The sequence below is a fragment of the Macaca thibetana genome, chromosome 16 (genome assembly GCF_024542745.1).
Source record: "Macaca thibetana thibetana isolate TM-01 chromosome 16, ASM2454274v1, whole genome shotgun sequence".
Taxonomy (NCBI): domain Eukaryota; kingdom Metazoa; phylum Chordata; class Mammalia; order Primates; family Cercopithecidae; genus Macaca; species Macaca thibetana.
The window spans coordinates 13,917,165-13,931,729 of NC_065593.1; the positions used below are offsets into that span (position 1 = coordinate 13,917,165).

General features: G+C 51.4%; 1 protein-coding gene across 2 annotated transcripts; it reads right to left on the bottom strand.

The window, feature by feature from the left end:
- Positions 1-913: 913 nt before the first annotated feature.
- On the bottom strand, positions 914-14,545 carry CHRNB1 (cholinergic receptor nicotinic beta 1 subunit). Of its 2 annotated transcripts, XM_050765341.1 has the most exons (11): positions 14,421-14,545; positions 14,197-14,336; positions 13,495-13,539; positions 12,700-12,809; positions 12,493-12,601; positions 11,992-12,139; positions 10,205-10,414; positions 5,354-5,577; positions 4,111-4,283; positions 3,624-3,771; positions 914-2,808 (listed from the first exon to the last, which is right to left on the bottom strand). In XM_050765341.1, the coding sequence occupies exons 1-11, from the start codon at positions 14,476-14,478 to the stop codon at positions 2,668-2,670; spliced, it is 1,506 nt and encodes a 501-aa protein (XP_050621298.1). In that variant the 5' UTR covers positions 14,479-14,545; the 3' UTR covers positions 914-2,667. The 2 variants fall into 2 exon arrangements, with proteins under 2 accessions (XP_050621298.1, XP_050621299.1); XM_050765342.1 differs by lacking the exons at positions 14,197-14,336; positions 14,421-14,545 and adding an exon at positions 13,983-14,046 and having other exon boundaries at positions 917-2,808.
- Between the last annotated feature and the right edge of the window lie 20 nt (positions 14,546-14,565).

Below are 14,565 nucleotides of genomic sequence, written 5' to 3' on the forward strand. Positions count from 1 at the left end.
AAGACTGAGGCACAAAATGTGTGATGCCCCTAAGAGACACAACCTTTCTTTTTCCCCCCTCTTTTTCCCCCGCTCCAACTCCTTGCCCCCTATATCTTTTCTAGTGTTATGGAAGAATGGGCAGCTAAACTAAGTGACGTGGGTCAGGCGTATAGGGGCTTTGAGGAACTGTGGTATGAATAACTTGACCAGACAGAGTGGGCGGCCACTAAGCTCTAGCCAAGTTGTTGCCAACAGGGGAATCAGGCCTGGTGTTACTGTATTTATTTATTTATTTTTGAGACAGAGTCTTGCTCTGTTGGCCAGGATGGAGTGCAGTGGCGCAATCTCGGTTCACTGCAACCTCCACCTCCCGGGTTCAAGCGATTCTCCTGCCTCAGGCTCCTGAGTAGCTGGGATTACAGGTGCATGCCACCAAGTCCAGCTGATTTTTGTATTTTTAGTAGGGACGAGGTTTCAGTATGTTGGTCAGGCTGGTCTCGAACTCCTGACTTCATGATCCGCCCGCCTCAGCCTCCCAAAGTGCTGGGATTACAGGAGTGAGCCACCGTGCCTGGCCTACTATAGTTTTTAAAATTATTTTTGGGGCCAGGCACGGTGGCTCACACCTGTAATCCCAGCACTTTGGGAGGCCGAGGTGGGCAGATCACAAGGTCAGGAGATCGAGACCACGGTGAAACCCCGTCTCTACTGAAAATACAAAAAATTAGCCGGGCGCGGTGGTGGGTGCCTGTAGTCCCACCTACTCGGGAGGCTGAGGCAGGAGAATGGCGTGAACCCGGGAGGCAGAGCTTGCAGTGAGCCAAGATCGCGCCACTGCATTCCAGCCTGGGCGACAGAGCGAGACTCCGTCTCAAAAAAAAAAAAAAAAGATTAAAAAAAAAATAATAAATAAATAAATTATTTTTGGGCCTGGGTGTGATGGCTCACACCTGTAATCCCAGCATTTTGGGAGGCCGAGGCAGGTGGATCCCTTGAGCTCCAGACCAGCCTGGGCAACATAGTGAGATCCTGTCTCTATAGTTTTTTTTTCATAAAATTATCTTCAAGAGAAGACAGGAAGTCAAATTTCTCATGAAATAGCCACATTTTAAAAGCTGCCGGGCGTGGTGGTTCACACTTTTAATCCCAGCACTTTGGGAGGCTGAGGCAGGCAGATCACCTGAGGCTGGGAGTTCCAGACCAGCCTGACCAACATGGAGAAACCCTGTGTCTACTAAAAATACAAAATTAGCTGGGCGTGGTGGCGCATGCCTGTAATCCCAGCTACTCGAAGGCTGAGGCAGGAGAATTGCTTGAACCCGGGCGGGGGCGGAGGTTGGAGGTTGCAGTGAGCGGAGGTCGCGCCATTGCACTCCAGCCTGGGCAATGAGCGAAACTCCATCTCCAATAAATAAATAAATAAATAAATGGTGGTGAACTAGTGGCTGGGCGTGGTGGCTCACGCTTGTAATCCCAGCACTTTGGGAGGCCAAGGCGGGCAGATCATGAGGTCAGGAGTTCGAGACCAGCCTGGCCAACATAGTGAAACCCCATCTCTACTAAAAATACAAAAATTAGCTGGGCGTGGTGGTGTGTGTCTGTAGTCCCAGCTACACGGGAGGCTGAGCCAGAAGAATCACTTGAACCCAGGAGGCGGAGGTTGTGGTGAGCTGAGATCACACCACTGCACTCAGCCTGGGCAACAGAGCGAGACTCTGTCTCAAAAAAATAAATAAAATTAGTGAACTAGTGCAAATTTAAAACTCTGCAGGCCAAACAAAAAACACACCGTTGCAACCTCTGATACACACCGCATAGTGCTTTTTTCCCATGTTCTCATGTGATCCCCAGACAGTCCTATAGGGCACATGCTATCACTAGTTTCACTTTACAGATGTGGAAACAAGTACAGAGCAGTCTAGTGGCTTGTGTGAGCACCAAGGCTGGAACTTGAATGAAGGTCTTGAAAATGCTGCTTTTTCTCATTACCAATGCATGCTTGTAGAAATAACTTTTTTTTTTATCCTAAAGATAGTACACATTACAAAACATAATAAATTACAAAAAGTTAAAAAGAAAATGACCACAAGACCTGACATGCAAACAATAAGCTACTTTATTTCTATTTTTATTTTTTTAGAGACAGAGTCTCACTATGTTGCCCAGGCTGGTCTCAAACTGTGGGGTTCAAGTAATCCTCCCACCTCAGCCTCCCAAGTCACTGGGATTACTGGCCTGAGCGACCATGCCCAGCTTATAAACATTATTAATTGCTGTATTTACTTCCAGAAATTTATTTCCCCTATTCAACAAATGTTAAGCACTTACTATAGGTCAGGACCTGTGCATGGCACTGGGGATGTTACAGTGAACAAGACACATTTCTTGACCTCATAAGGCTTACAATCTAGTTCCTGTTCTTTGTTCTATTTCACTGGCAACCTAGGTGTTGATACCCAAAAGAGCTTCTTCAAGATCCCAAAGTGGAAATCAGATGATAGTGCATTTCAGGTGGGTCCAAGACACCTGCCTACCCAGCCCTCAGTCCAATGCAGTCCCCAGAAACGAAATAAGAGGCCCGGATTCCTAGTGAAGGAGTTAAGAGGCAGAGAAGGATATGGCTTGACAGTATCACCAAACTCTCACTTCAACTGGTAGAGGGCCTGGGTCTCGACCCTCCAGTCTTCAAGGAAAGGGGTCTGGAGGGGGCAAGTGGTACGTGGCGTCCAGGAAAATGACTAGGGTTCCAACGCTGGTGAAGATGATGAAAGTCCACAGGAAGAGGCGGTCCACTACCATGGCCACAAACTGCCAGTCCTCCTTCAGCTGTGGGTAGGCAAAGGAAACTTCCTGAGCTCTGGGCCCAGACCCCCAGGGAAACCCTCCCATTTCCCCAACCTGTACCCGCCTGGGTCCTCCTACCACCGGTTTGAGGCAAGAGCCAGCAGCGCAATAGGAGAGCAAGACTGCAGGCAATGCATGGGCATAAAGAACCAGTAGGTAAGCAGGGGGTGGGACCAAATTAGGAAGATGTCCAATCAGAAACGAAAGCAAGGCCGGGCGCGGTGGCTCACACCTGTAATCCCAGCACTTTCGGAGGCCTAGGCGGGCGGATCCTGAGGTCAGGAGATGGAGACCATCCTGGCTAATACAGTGAAACCCCGCCTCTACTAAAAATAGCAAAAAAACCACCCCAAAACAAACAAACAAACAAAACCAGCCAGGCGTGGTGGCGGGCGCCTGTAGTCCCAGCTACTCGGGAGGCTGAAGCAGGAGAATGGCGTGAACCCGGCAGGAGGAGCTTGCGGTAAGCCGAGATCGCACCACTGCACTCCAGCCTGGATGACAGAGCGAGACTGTCTAAAAAAAATAAATAAATAAATTAGCCGGGCGTGGTGGCGCGCGCCTGTGTCCCAGCTATTCGGGAGGCTGAGGCAGGACAATCCGCTTGAACCCGAAAGGCGGAGGTTGCAGTGAGCCGAGACCACGCCACTGCACTCCAGTCTGGGCGACAGAGTGAGAGTGTCTCAAAAAAAAAAAAACAAAAAACGAAAGAAACGAAAGCGAGTGCTGGTGCGGAATTTGGGGGGTGGGGCCAAGGTCGCCTACGCCTGGCCTTGTTCCACTCCCGTTGGACATACCGCATCGTGGTCCTCCTGTTCCTGCAGCTGTCGAGCGATGTAGCTGATAGAGGAGACGACCTCCCGTAACTCCGGAGGCAGGGCCACAGCCCGGTTTGGACCATCGATAAATCGCCGCAGATCAGGGGCAGACAGTTCAGGCTGGAACCTGGAAGAGGAGTGACTGGTCACGCCCAGACGCAAAGACAGCCAATGCCAGCGACCCAGGCCCCGCTCCAGCTGCCTCCAACAACTTGCCAGTTCTCAAAACCCGAGAGTGCCCTTCACGCTCTCCCCGACAGCAGTGATCTCTCTAACCTTGTACAACTTCTTCCACCGCCTCCGTTTTAGTTCCCACCTCCCCTCAATGTGAGCAGCAGGGGTACTACAACTCCCATGATGCTCAACCACAGCATCTTCCGGGAGCATGGGCCGCTTCTTCCGCACATTCTTCTGGGAACTGTAGTTCTCCCTCTCCCTTTTATGTGGGTAATGGGCGTGGTCCTACCTGTTGGGTTTGGGGAAGAGAAAATCACTTGGCGGCTTCCGGATGAAATATTCATCTGTTCCCCGACCCCAGCCACTTCCTGGAGAAGAACAGTGAGGGGGCTCCGGCATCAGTTCTCTCTCGGGCTTGGGCCTTTTTAAACCCAGGTACGGCGGCAGTTTGTGAATGAAGATCTGCAGAGTAGAAGAGGCGTATTGGTGGGGGCTTTCATGCTTTCAGACCAGAAGGGAAACAGCCAACCACCCCACACCACATGCCCATTCCCGCGCGTATGTGCGTGCACATTCTTCCACAAACGAGCTACGCCAGGAAATGCAGCCACACAGACCTAAGAGCTCTTTAGTGGGTTGGCCCAGTCGCGGTGGCTCTCGCCTGCAATCCCAGCACTTTGGGACGCTGAGGCGGGAGGATCACCTGAGGTCAGGAGTTCGAGACCAGCCTGGCCAACATGGTGCCACCCTCTCTCTACTAAAAATACAAAAATTAGCTTGGCGTGGTGGCGGGTGCCTATAATTCCAGCTACTCGTGAAGCTCAGAAGCTCAGGCAGGAGAATCGCTTGAACCTGGGAGATGAAGGTTGCAGTGAGCTGAGATTGTGCCATTGCGTTCCAGCCTGGGCAACAACAGCAAAACTCCATCTCAAAAAAAAAAAAAAAAAAAAAAAAAGCCGGGCGCGGTGGCTCAAGCCTGTAATCCCAGCACTTTGGGAGGCCGAGACGGGCGGATCACGAGGTCAGGAGATCGAGACCATCCTGGCTAACACGGTGAAACCCCGTCTCTACTAAAAAATACAAAAAACTAGCCGGGCGAGGTGGCGGGCGCCTGTAGTCCCAGCTACTCGGGAGGCTGAGGCAGGAGAATGACGTAAACCCGGGAGGCGGAGCTTGCAGTGAGCTGAGATCCGGCCACTGCACTCCAGCCTGGGCGACAGAGCGAGACTCCCTCTCAAAAAAAAAAAAAAAAAAAAAAAACCTCTTCAGTGGATTGGGAGGTATCCCAACTGGAAAGAGTGGGCTTCCAATCTGATAGTACCTAACCCTAAGAATATTTCCCTGGGACCCGAGATGAGCAGTACTGATGAAGAGAGGAAGGGATCTGTGAAATGATAATGATAGGGGCCAGCTTAACTGCAACATTTCAACACCTAACAGGCTTGGGCACTTCAACACTCTACCACATAGCTGTAGTTTTCCCTATGGTCTGTAAAAGGAAAGTTGGGGTTGGAGGAGGAGATCTTTCTCACCTGACGGACCCAAAGGGGCATTTGGTGGGTGTGGGGTGAGCGGTGGTGCAGGTTGAGAACCACGACACTAAGGATGACTGAGAAGGTGACGAGGACCATGGTAAACATGAGGTACTTGATAATAATGGGTACCGATAGGGAGGTCTCAGGTACTTTGTCGGCCAGTAGCAGCAGGAACACAGTAAGGGTCAACAGGGCAAAGATTGAGAGCCCCATCTTCTCTCCTTGGAGGGCAGAGAGAAAGAGAGAAGGATTAGACTTTGCCAGAAGGAAAGCTCTATGGCATAATCAGTGACCATGTTTCCAGGCCATTCAAAGACAGGTTTCTGCAGCCAGGCACAGTGGTTCACACCTGTAGTCCTGGCACTTTGGGAGGCCAAGGTGGGAGGAGGGATTGCTTGAGCCCAGGAGTTTCAGACCAGCCTGAGCAACATAGGGAGACCTCATCTCTGCAAAAACAAATTTGAGTCTGGGTCTTGCTCTGTCACCCAGGCTGGAGTGCAGTGGCCTGATAATGGCTCATCGAAACCTCCACCTCCCAGGCTCAAGTGGTCTTCCCACCTCAGCCTCCTGAGTAGCTGGGACTACAGGTGCATGCCACCATGCCCAGCTAATTTTTGTACTTTTTGTAGAGACAGGATTTCACCATGTTGCCCAGGCTGGTCTCGAACTCCTGAGCTCAAGTGACCCACCCACCTTGGCCTCCCAAAGTGTTGGGATTACAGACGTGAGCCACTGTGCCCAGTCTCTACAAAAAGAAAAAAAAAAAAATTAGTCAGGCACAATGGCACATGCTTGTGGTCCCAACTGTTTGGGAGGCTGAGTTGGGAGGACTGTTTGAGCATGGAAGATGGAGGTTGCAGTGAGCTGTGATTGCACCACTGCATTCCAGCCTGAGCAACAGAGCAAAACTCCGTCTGAAAAAAAAAAAAAGAAAGAAACAAGCTTTTGAAAGGGCCATCTGCATGCAAATCATTCCTACATTTGTATGTCCACCCTGGACTTCTCCCCTGAATGCCAGATATATATCCATCTGCCTACTCAACCTCTCTTGGATACTTGGATGTCTAATAAATATTTCAAGCTTAACATGTCCAAAACTGAGCCGGGCGCAGTGGCTCACACCTGTAAGCCCAGCGCTTTGGGAGTCCGAAGCGGTTGGATCACCTGAGGTCAGGGGTTCGAGACCAGCCTGGCCAACATAGTGAAACCCCGTCTCTACTAAAAATACAAAAAATACAAAAAATCAGCTGGGCGTAGTCGTGGGCACCTGTAATCCCAGCTACTAGGGAGGGTGAGGCAGGAGAATCACTTGAACCTGGCAGGCAGAGGTTGCAGTGAGTCGAGATTGTACCATTGCACTCCAGCCTGGGCATCAAGAGTGAAACTCCGTCTCAAAAAACAAAAATAAAAACAAAATAAAACAAAATGACCAAAACTAAATTCTCTTACTACCAAAGCTACTCCTCCCATAGTCTTCCCTATCTATTTTTAGACAGAGTCTCACTCTGTCACCCAGGCTGGAGTGCAGTGGCGAGATCGCGGCTCACTGCAACCTCTGCCTCTTGGGTTCAAACAATTCTCCTGTCTCAGCCTCCCGAGTAGCTGGTATTACAGGTGCATGCCACCACGCCTGCCTAATTTTTTGTATTTTTAGTAGAGACAGTTTCACCATGTTGGCCAAGTTGGTCTCAAACTCCTGACCTTAAGGGATCTGCCTGCCTAAGCCTCCCAAAGTGCTGGGATTACAGGCGTGAACCACCGCGCCTGGCCTATACCTACTTTTAATTGCATGCAGATTAAGCAATGGATTAGGCAGAACTTTCTAGGGAAAGGGTAGTAACTTCTGTGTCATCGGGTGATTGCCATGGAAAGGGGTGGTAACTCCCAGGTGTTCCCATGGCAATGGTAAACTGACATGGCACACTTGTGGGTATGTCTTATGGAAAGCTGCATCTTCCCTGTTCCTGTTCTAGCTAGTCCTCAGTTTGATCTGGAGTCGAGTCCCACCTCCTACATCACCACCTTGCTCCAAAGCACATTACCTTAGGTCTGAATATTGTAAAGCCCTCCTAACTGATCTCTTTGCTTCACCCTTTTCTCCCATGCTGACTGTTCTCAACCGAGCAGCCCGACTGATTTTGTTAAAATATAAATCAAGATGGCCGGGCGCGGTGGCTCAAGCCTGTAATCCCAGCACTTTGGGAGGCCGAGACGGGCGGATCACGAGGTCAGGAGATTGAGACCATCCTGGCTAACACGGTGAAACCCCGTCTCTACTAAAAAATACAAAAAACTAGCCGGGCGAGGTGGCGGGCGCCTGTAGTCCCAGCTACTCGGGAGGCTGAGGCAGGAGAATGGTCTAAACCCGGGAGGTGGAGCTTGCAGTGAGCTGAGATCCGGCCACTGCACCCCAGCCTGGGCGACAGAGCAAGACTCTGTCTCAAAAAAAAAAAAAAAAAAAAAAAATTATATATATATATATATAAATCAAGCTGGACGTGGTGGTTCACGCCTGTAATCCTAGCACTTGGAGAGACCGAGGCGGGCAGATCACCTGAGGTCAGAAGTTCGAGACCAGTCCAGTCAACATGGCAAAACCCCATCTCTACTTAAAGTACAAAAATTTAGCAGGGCATGGTGGTGTGTGACTGGAATCCCAGCTACTCAGGAGGCTGAGGCAGAAGAATCACTTGAACCCAGGAGGCGGAGGCTGCAGCGAGCCGAGATCACGCCACTGCACTCCAGACTGGGCAACAAATCGGGACTACGTCTAAAAACAGAAAGAAAGAAATATAATCAGATCATATTATTCCTCTTTCCAGAATCTTCCATTGGCTCCCCATCTCCTGCATGAAAGCAAAGGCCTTATTATGGTCTATAGGTCCTTCCCATGAGCTCCTGGACTTCATCTCCTACTGCTTTCCCCTCTGCTTACTTCATTCAGTTCCACTGGCCTCCTCTCTGTTTCTTGAGTACTCCTGACCTCAAGTGATCCGCCAGCCCCAGCCTCCCAAAGTGCTGGGATTACAGGTGTGAGCCACTGCTCCCGGCCCACTCTCCTTCTTTAGACAAAGGATTTGATGGCAGAGAGGAGGAAAACATGTTTTGAATACTAGAGTTAAGGATATCAGGTCTCTGAATCAGACTGCCACTGACCCAGGTTGGAACTGCAACATTTTCCCTCTCTAACTGTGTAATGATTTCAGGCAAATGACTTAAACTCTTTCAGCCTCTTTATCCTCCACTGTAAAATGAGAATGACAATCCGTTACTTACCTCACAGGATTGTTGTAAAGATTAGAATTAGTACATGTACCATATTAAATGAATTACCTTATAGCAAGTGTTCAAAAAAGAAAAACAAAAAACAACCCAAAACACAATGCTTACATAGAACTTACTGGGTGCCAGGCATAGTTCTACTAACTCAGTCAATCCTCAAATAATTCTATGCAGTAGGGACAATGGTTGGCCCACTTCCAGATCAGGAAACTGAGACACATAGAGATTAAGGAATTTGGCCAGGTGTGGTGGCTCACGCCTATATCCCAGTACTTTGGGAGGCCGAGGCAGGTGGATCACCTGAGGTCAGGAGTTCGAGACAAGCCTGGCCAATATGGTGAAACCCTGTCTCTACTAAAACTACAAAAATTAGGCGGGCATGGTGGTGGGCACCTGTAATCCCAGCGACTCAGGAGGCTGAAGCAGGAGAATCGCTTGAACCCAGGAGGTGGAGGTTGCAGTGAGCCAAGATCATGCCACTGCACTCCAGCCTGGGCAACAGGGCGAAACTCTGTCTCAAAAAAAAAAAAACAGATTAAGGAATTTGCCAAAAGTTATCCTATTATGCTGCCTCCTAAAGAAACGTTGGCTATTACTATTATATATTTCCCAGGGAGATAGGAGGTTAAAGGACTAGTGGGAGCCGGGCACGGTGGCTCATGCCTATAAGCCCAGTACATTGGGAGGCTGAGGAGGACAGATCGCTTGAGTTCAGGAGTTGCAGACCAGGCTGGGCAACATGGTGAAACCCCTTCTCTACCAAAAATACAAAAAAATCAGCTGGGTATGATTGTGGGTGCCTGTGGTCTCAGCTACACAGGAGGCTGAGGTGGGAGGATTGTTTGAGCCCAAGAGTTTGAGGCTGTAGCAAGCTATGATCACCCCACTGCACTCCAACCTGGGCAACAGAGCAAGACCCTGTCTCAAAAAAAAAAAAAAAAAAAAAAAAAAAGGTCAAGCGCACGCCTATAATCCCAGCACTTTGGGAGGCCGAGGCGGGTGGATCATGAGGTCAAGAGATTGAGACCATCCTGGCTAACATGATGAAACCCCGTCTCTACTAAAAATACAAAAAATTAGCCAGGCGTGGTGGCGGGTGCCTGTAGTCCCAGCTACTCGGGAGGCTGAGGCAGAAGAATGGCGTGAACCTGGGAGGCGGAGCTTCCAGTGAGCCAAGATGGCGCCACTGCACTCCAGCCTGGGCGACAGAGCGAGACTCCATCTCAAAAAAAAGCGAAAAAAAAATAAAGGAGTATTGGGGTTCTGACAGTGGGCAGGGGATGTTAGGAATAGGAAAAGGTAATGGGAGAGTTATCTAAGCCTGGAGGTTTGTGGTTCAGAGGAGTAAAAGCTTTATGGATTAGAGGCTAGGACTCCTATTGGGAAAGAGTCCCAGTTTCACTGAGCGGAGGAAAGGTGGCAGTCAATGGGAGGCAGAGCCTGGGTGGGATTGCTGAAGCCCAATCTATGATGCTTTGGATTGGCAGGAAAATCCTGCCTGGATTAAGGGTGACAAGGAAGAAGCTGAGCCAATGACAAAAGGGTGGGAGCCCCTTCCCCCATTACCTGCATCTGGTGGCAGGTAGAAGACGAAGATGGCCAGAAGAGTGATGAGGATGCATGGGGCGATGACGTTGACCAGGTAGAAGAGAGGCTTCCGGCGGATGATGAGGTAGAAGACGACTTCCTGGCGCTGTCCTTCCCTCCCTTCCCTAGGATCACCTGGAGGCTGGATTAGCCGAGAGGGCTTGTGGATAATCTCCCACTGGCCATTCTCTGGGGAGGAGGAGAAGGAGGGGGACACAGATATGGGAGCTGTCCTCGTTAGTGCCAAGTATAGCTTGCTCTGCCACAGCCTAGATCTGAGAGGGTTGACTTGATGAGACTAGCTGTGGACACTGGGCTGAGTAGCCCATCTCAAATAAACTTGGGCAAGTCTCAATTTCCATGTTTTTATTTATTTATTTTGAGACGGAGTTTCGCTCTTGTTGCCCAGGTTGGAGTGCAGTGACGCAATCTTGGCTCACTGCAACCTCCGCCTCCCAGGTTCAAGTGATTCTCCTGCCTCAGCCTCCCAAGTAGCTGGGATTACAGGCGTCCGCCACCACACCCGGCTAATTTTTTGTATTTTTAGTAGCGGCGGGGTTTCACCATATTGACCAGGGTTGTCTCGAACTCCTGACCTCAGGTGATCCGCCCACCTTAGCCTCCCAAAATACTGAGATTAAGACGTGAGCCACTGTGCCAAGCCTATTTTGTTTTTTAAATTTTTTTTTTTTTTTTTTGAGATGGAGTCTCTCTCTGTTGCCCAGGCTGGAGTGCAGTGGCACCATCTTGGCTCACTGCAAGCTCCACCTCCCAGATTCACGCCATTCTCCTGCCTCAGCCTCCCGAGTAGCTGGGACTACGGGTGCCCACCACCACACTCGGCTAATTTTTTGTATTTTTAGTAGAGATGGGGTTTCACCATGTTAGCCAGGATGGTCTCAATCTCTTGACCTCATGATCCACCCGCCTCGGCCTCCCAAAGTGCTGGGATTACAGGCGCGAGCCACCACACCCTGCCTTTTAAATTTTTATTTATTTATTTATTTATTTATTTATTTATTTATTTTTTGAGACGGAGTCTCACGCTGTTGCCCAGGCTGGAGTGCAGTGGCGCGATCTCGGCTCACTGCAAGCTCCGCCTCCCGGGTTCCCGCCATTCTCCTGCCTCAGCCTCCTGAGTAGCTGGGACTACAGGCGCCCGCCACCTCGCCCGGCTAGTTTTTTGTATTTTTTAGTAGAGACGGGGTTTCACCGTGTTAGCCAGGATGGTCTCGATCTCCTGACCTTGTGATCCGCCCGTCTCGGCCTCCCAAAGTGCTGAGATTACAGGCTTGAGCCACCGCGCCCGGCCCACACCCTGCCTTTTAAAAATATTTTTGAGATGAATTTCACTCTGTCACCCAAGCTGGAGTGTGCTGGTGCCATCTCGGCTCACTGCAGCCTCCGCCTCCCCAGTTCAAGCGATTCTCCTGCCTCAGCCTCCCGAGTAACTGGGATTACAGGCGTCCGCCACCATGCACGGCTAATTTTTTGTGTTTTTAGTAGAGACCGGGTTTCACCATGTTAGTCAGGGTGGTCTCGAACTCCAGACCTCAAATGATCCGCCTGCCTCGGCTTCCCGAAGTACTGGGATTACAGGCGTGAGTCATTGCCCCCGGCAATTCCCATACTTTTAAAATGTAGATACCCATACCCATCCTGCTGACCCCACAGGGCTGTATTGGTCATCCCTGACAGGATATTTATGAGCCTCTTAGAAGCTGGAAATCATAGAGCCCATGGATGTAGGAGCCATGCCCACTCACCAATGAAAGTCCCTTCATGAATGTGGATTTCCTGCTGCTCTTGCCCGTCAGGACCCAGGCCTGTCTGCAGGCTGACCTCCGAGCTGTCGTAGCTGTAGGAACTGAACACCATAGTACAGTTCTGCCAGTCGAAGGGGAAGTAGGTGACCTGGATGGAGGGGAGAGTCACTAGAGCTGCCAGAGAATCAGTCAGCGCTGATGGAGTTTGGGAGGCTTTTGGGGAGGGCACAGGGAAGGGGAATCACGGAGGAATTGGAGGGTTATGAAGGGAAGCCATGGAGAAAATGGGGGTGGGGAGAGAGGTCACTGAGTAAGACCAGAAGCCAAAGAAAGTGTACAGAACACTCAATGGAAAATCAGGAGGGTAGACAAGAGGTGAAGGTCATGGGGATTAGATAATGGGGGAAGAATGAAGGATGGGAGTCGCTGGAGAGCCAGGATGTCTATGGAAAGGGAGGGTTTCTAAGAGCTCCTTCAGCTTCCAATGTAGAGCCGGGAAACCTGGATGCTGCAGCTGCTGCGATAGATGCCCGGGGGTTGCCAACGCACGGAGCCGTCGGAGGACGCCACGACGTTAATGTCCAGAGCCACGTCAAAATTCCCATCATTGCTGCGGAGAAGGGATCTCATCTGCAATCAGGCCCCGCGCCCGGAGGCCCCGCCCCGCGAGGCCCCGCGCCACCTCCCGGGCTTTGGAAGGTCTCCTACTTGTTCAGTAGCACCACGTCAGGGAGCCACACGGATTCCGCCGTGATGCGGAGCAAATCGATGCCGTCGTGCTCCGCAGGGTCCCAGCTCAGCCTGTAGTCAGTCCACTCCTAGTGAAGCAGAAGCTGAGGGGCTGTCCCGGGTTGGAGGCCGGGAGGGGACGAGGGATTTCCAAAGGAAGCCCAGGAAGGGAGTGCAAGGAAGGGGAGCAGGGCAGGCATAAACTGTGGGTCAAGGGGCCGGGGTTCTGGCTCTGGCTCCGCCTTCACTCGCTGGGGTCCACATCAGCTAATTTCCCTTCCCCCGCACCGGGTTTCAATTTTTTACTCTGTAAAAATGAGGAGGCTGCACTAGTTAGCCTCTAAAACAGTGGTTTTCGAACTGCAGTTCGCAATCCTTTAGTGGATGGGGAATCAAATTAGTGGCCCCAAACCAGTGTTTCAAAAATTAGAATGGGCCACGTGCAGTGGCTCATGCCTGTAATCTCAGCACTTGGGGAGATTCCCCCCCGAGGCTAGTGGATAGCTCAGGCTCCCGCGTTCAAGACCAGCCTGTGCAACATAGTGAGACCACGTCACATACACACACACACGCACACACACACAAAATTAGAATAAAAAACGCATGGGGTGCAACTCCTGTAGTAAAGTTAGGTGTTGTTTCCTCGAACTTTGGCTTCAGTTGTACACGTGTTATCTAAAGTCGTGATGTAAAAAATATTCTTACTGGGCTGGATATTCAAGAAAATTGTCAAGGCAGCGGGAGGCCCTTTCCCACCCTGCGGGGTCTCCATACCAGGTCTAAGTACACTTTTGTGCTCATCTCTTCATCCTTCTCGTTCTAGAAAGGAAAAATTTAAGGGGTAAAGGTGAAGTAGGGTGGAGAGAAATGAGGGGGCTGGAAGGCCAACCTCTCCTGGGAACCCCACCCCCTTTTTCTGAGCCCCATCCTCCTGAGTCCAAGTCCACATCCCAGAAGGAGCGTTAGTTTAAGACCTGCCTGTATCTCAGAAACACCCTTTCCAGCCGTCTACACTCCCAGCCTATCAACCTACCAGATTCGCTCCTGCCTAGCCCTCCGCCTTGCTCTGTCCCGGGCCCTGCCCTCAGCTCATAATCCACCCAGCCATGAATCTCCACCTGCTGCCATTTATTGACCCCTGAGCACCAAGCACCCTGGGCACTCAGGACCCATATGGCCCTACCTCGAGGTCCATCCCCCAGCCCCTGCCTCGTCCCCAGCTCCACTTTAAGGTCCGGTCACAGGTCCGTCCATCACCCTACCTGGCTCTACTCCAGGCCCGTCCACCAGCCACGGCCAGAGCTTGTCCATTTGTCTGATTTCGACCCAGTCTTCACTGAAGGCTGGTCCCTCTCAGCCTGGTCTCGTCCCAGGCCCCGCCCCCAGTTTGTCCCCGGTCCGGCCTTTCCTAAAGTCACGCCCCGCGGCTGGTCGGCTGGCCTGACCTCTTCCCCCACCCCCGCCGTGCGCCCTCACCAGGCTGATGAGTTGTGCCAGGATGAGACCAACGCTGACCCTGACACGGTCTCCCACCTCCCGCGCTGGCCGCACGGAGCTATCATAGCCAGAGAAAAGTTTCTCCCGGAGTCGGCCCTCTGCCTCCGAGCCGCGGACGCCTGGGGAAGGAGAGACTAAGTGCAGCCCTGGTGTCTGGCCACAACCGCTGGACCTGTCACTGCTCCTTCAGGGCCTACACTTACCTGGGGCGAGCGGCGCTCCCAGCGCCCCCAGCAGCATCAGCAGAGCCCCTGGGGTCATAGCCTGGCGGCTCGCTCAGTGACTTCGCTCCGAGAGCCACTGGGACCGCCAGCACAGGGGAAGTGACGAGGAGCCCGGGAATGTGCA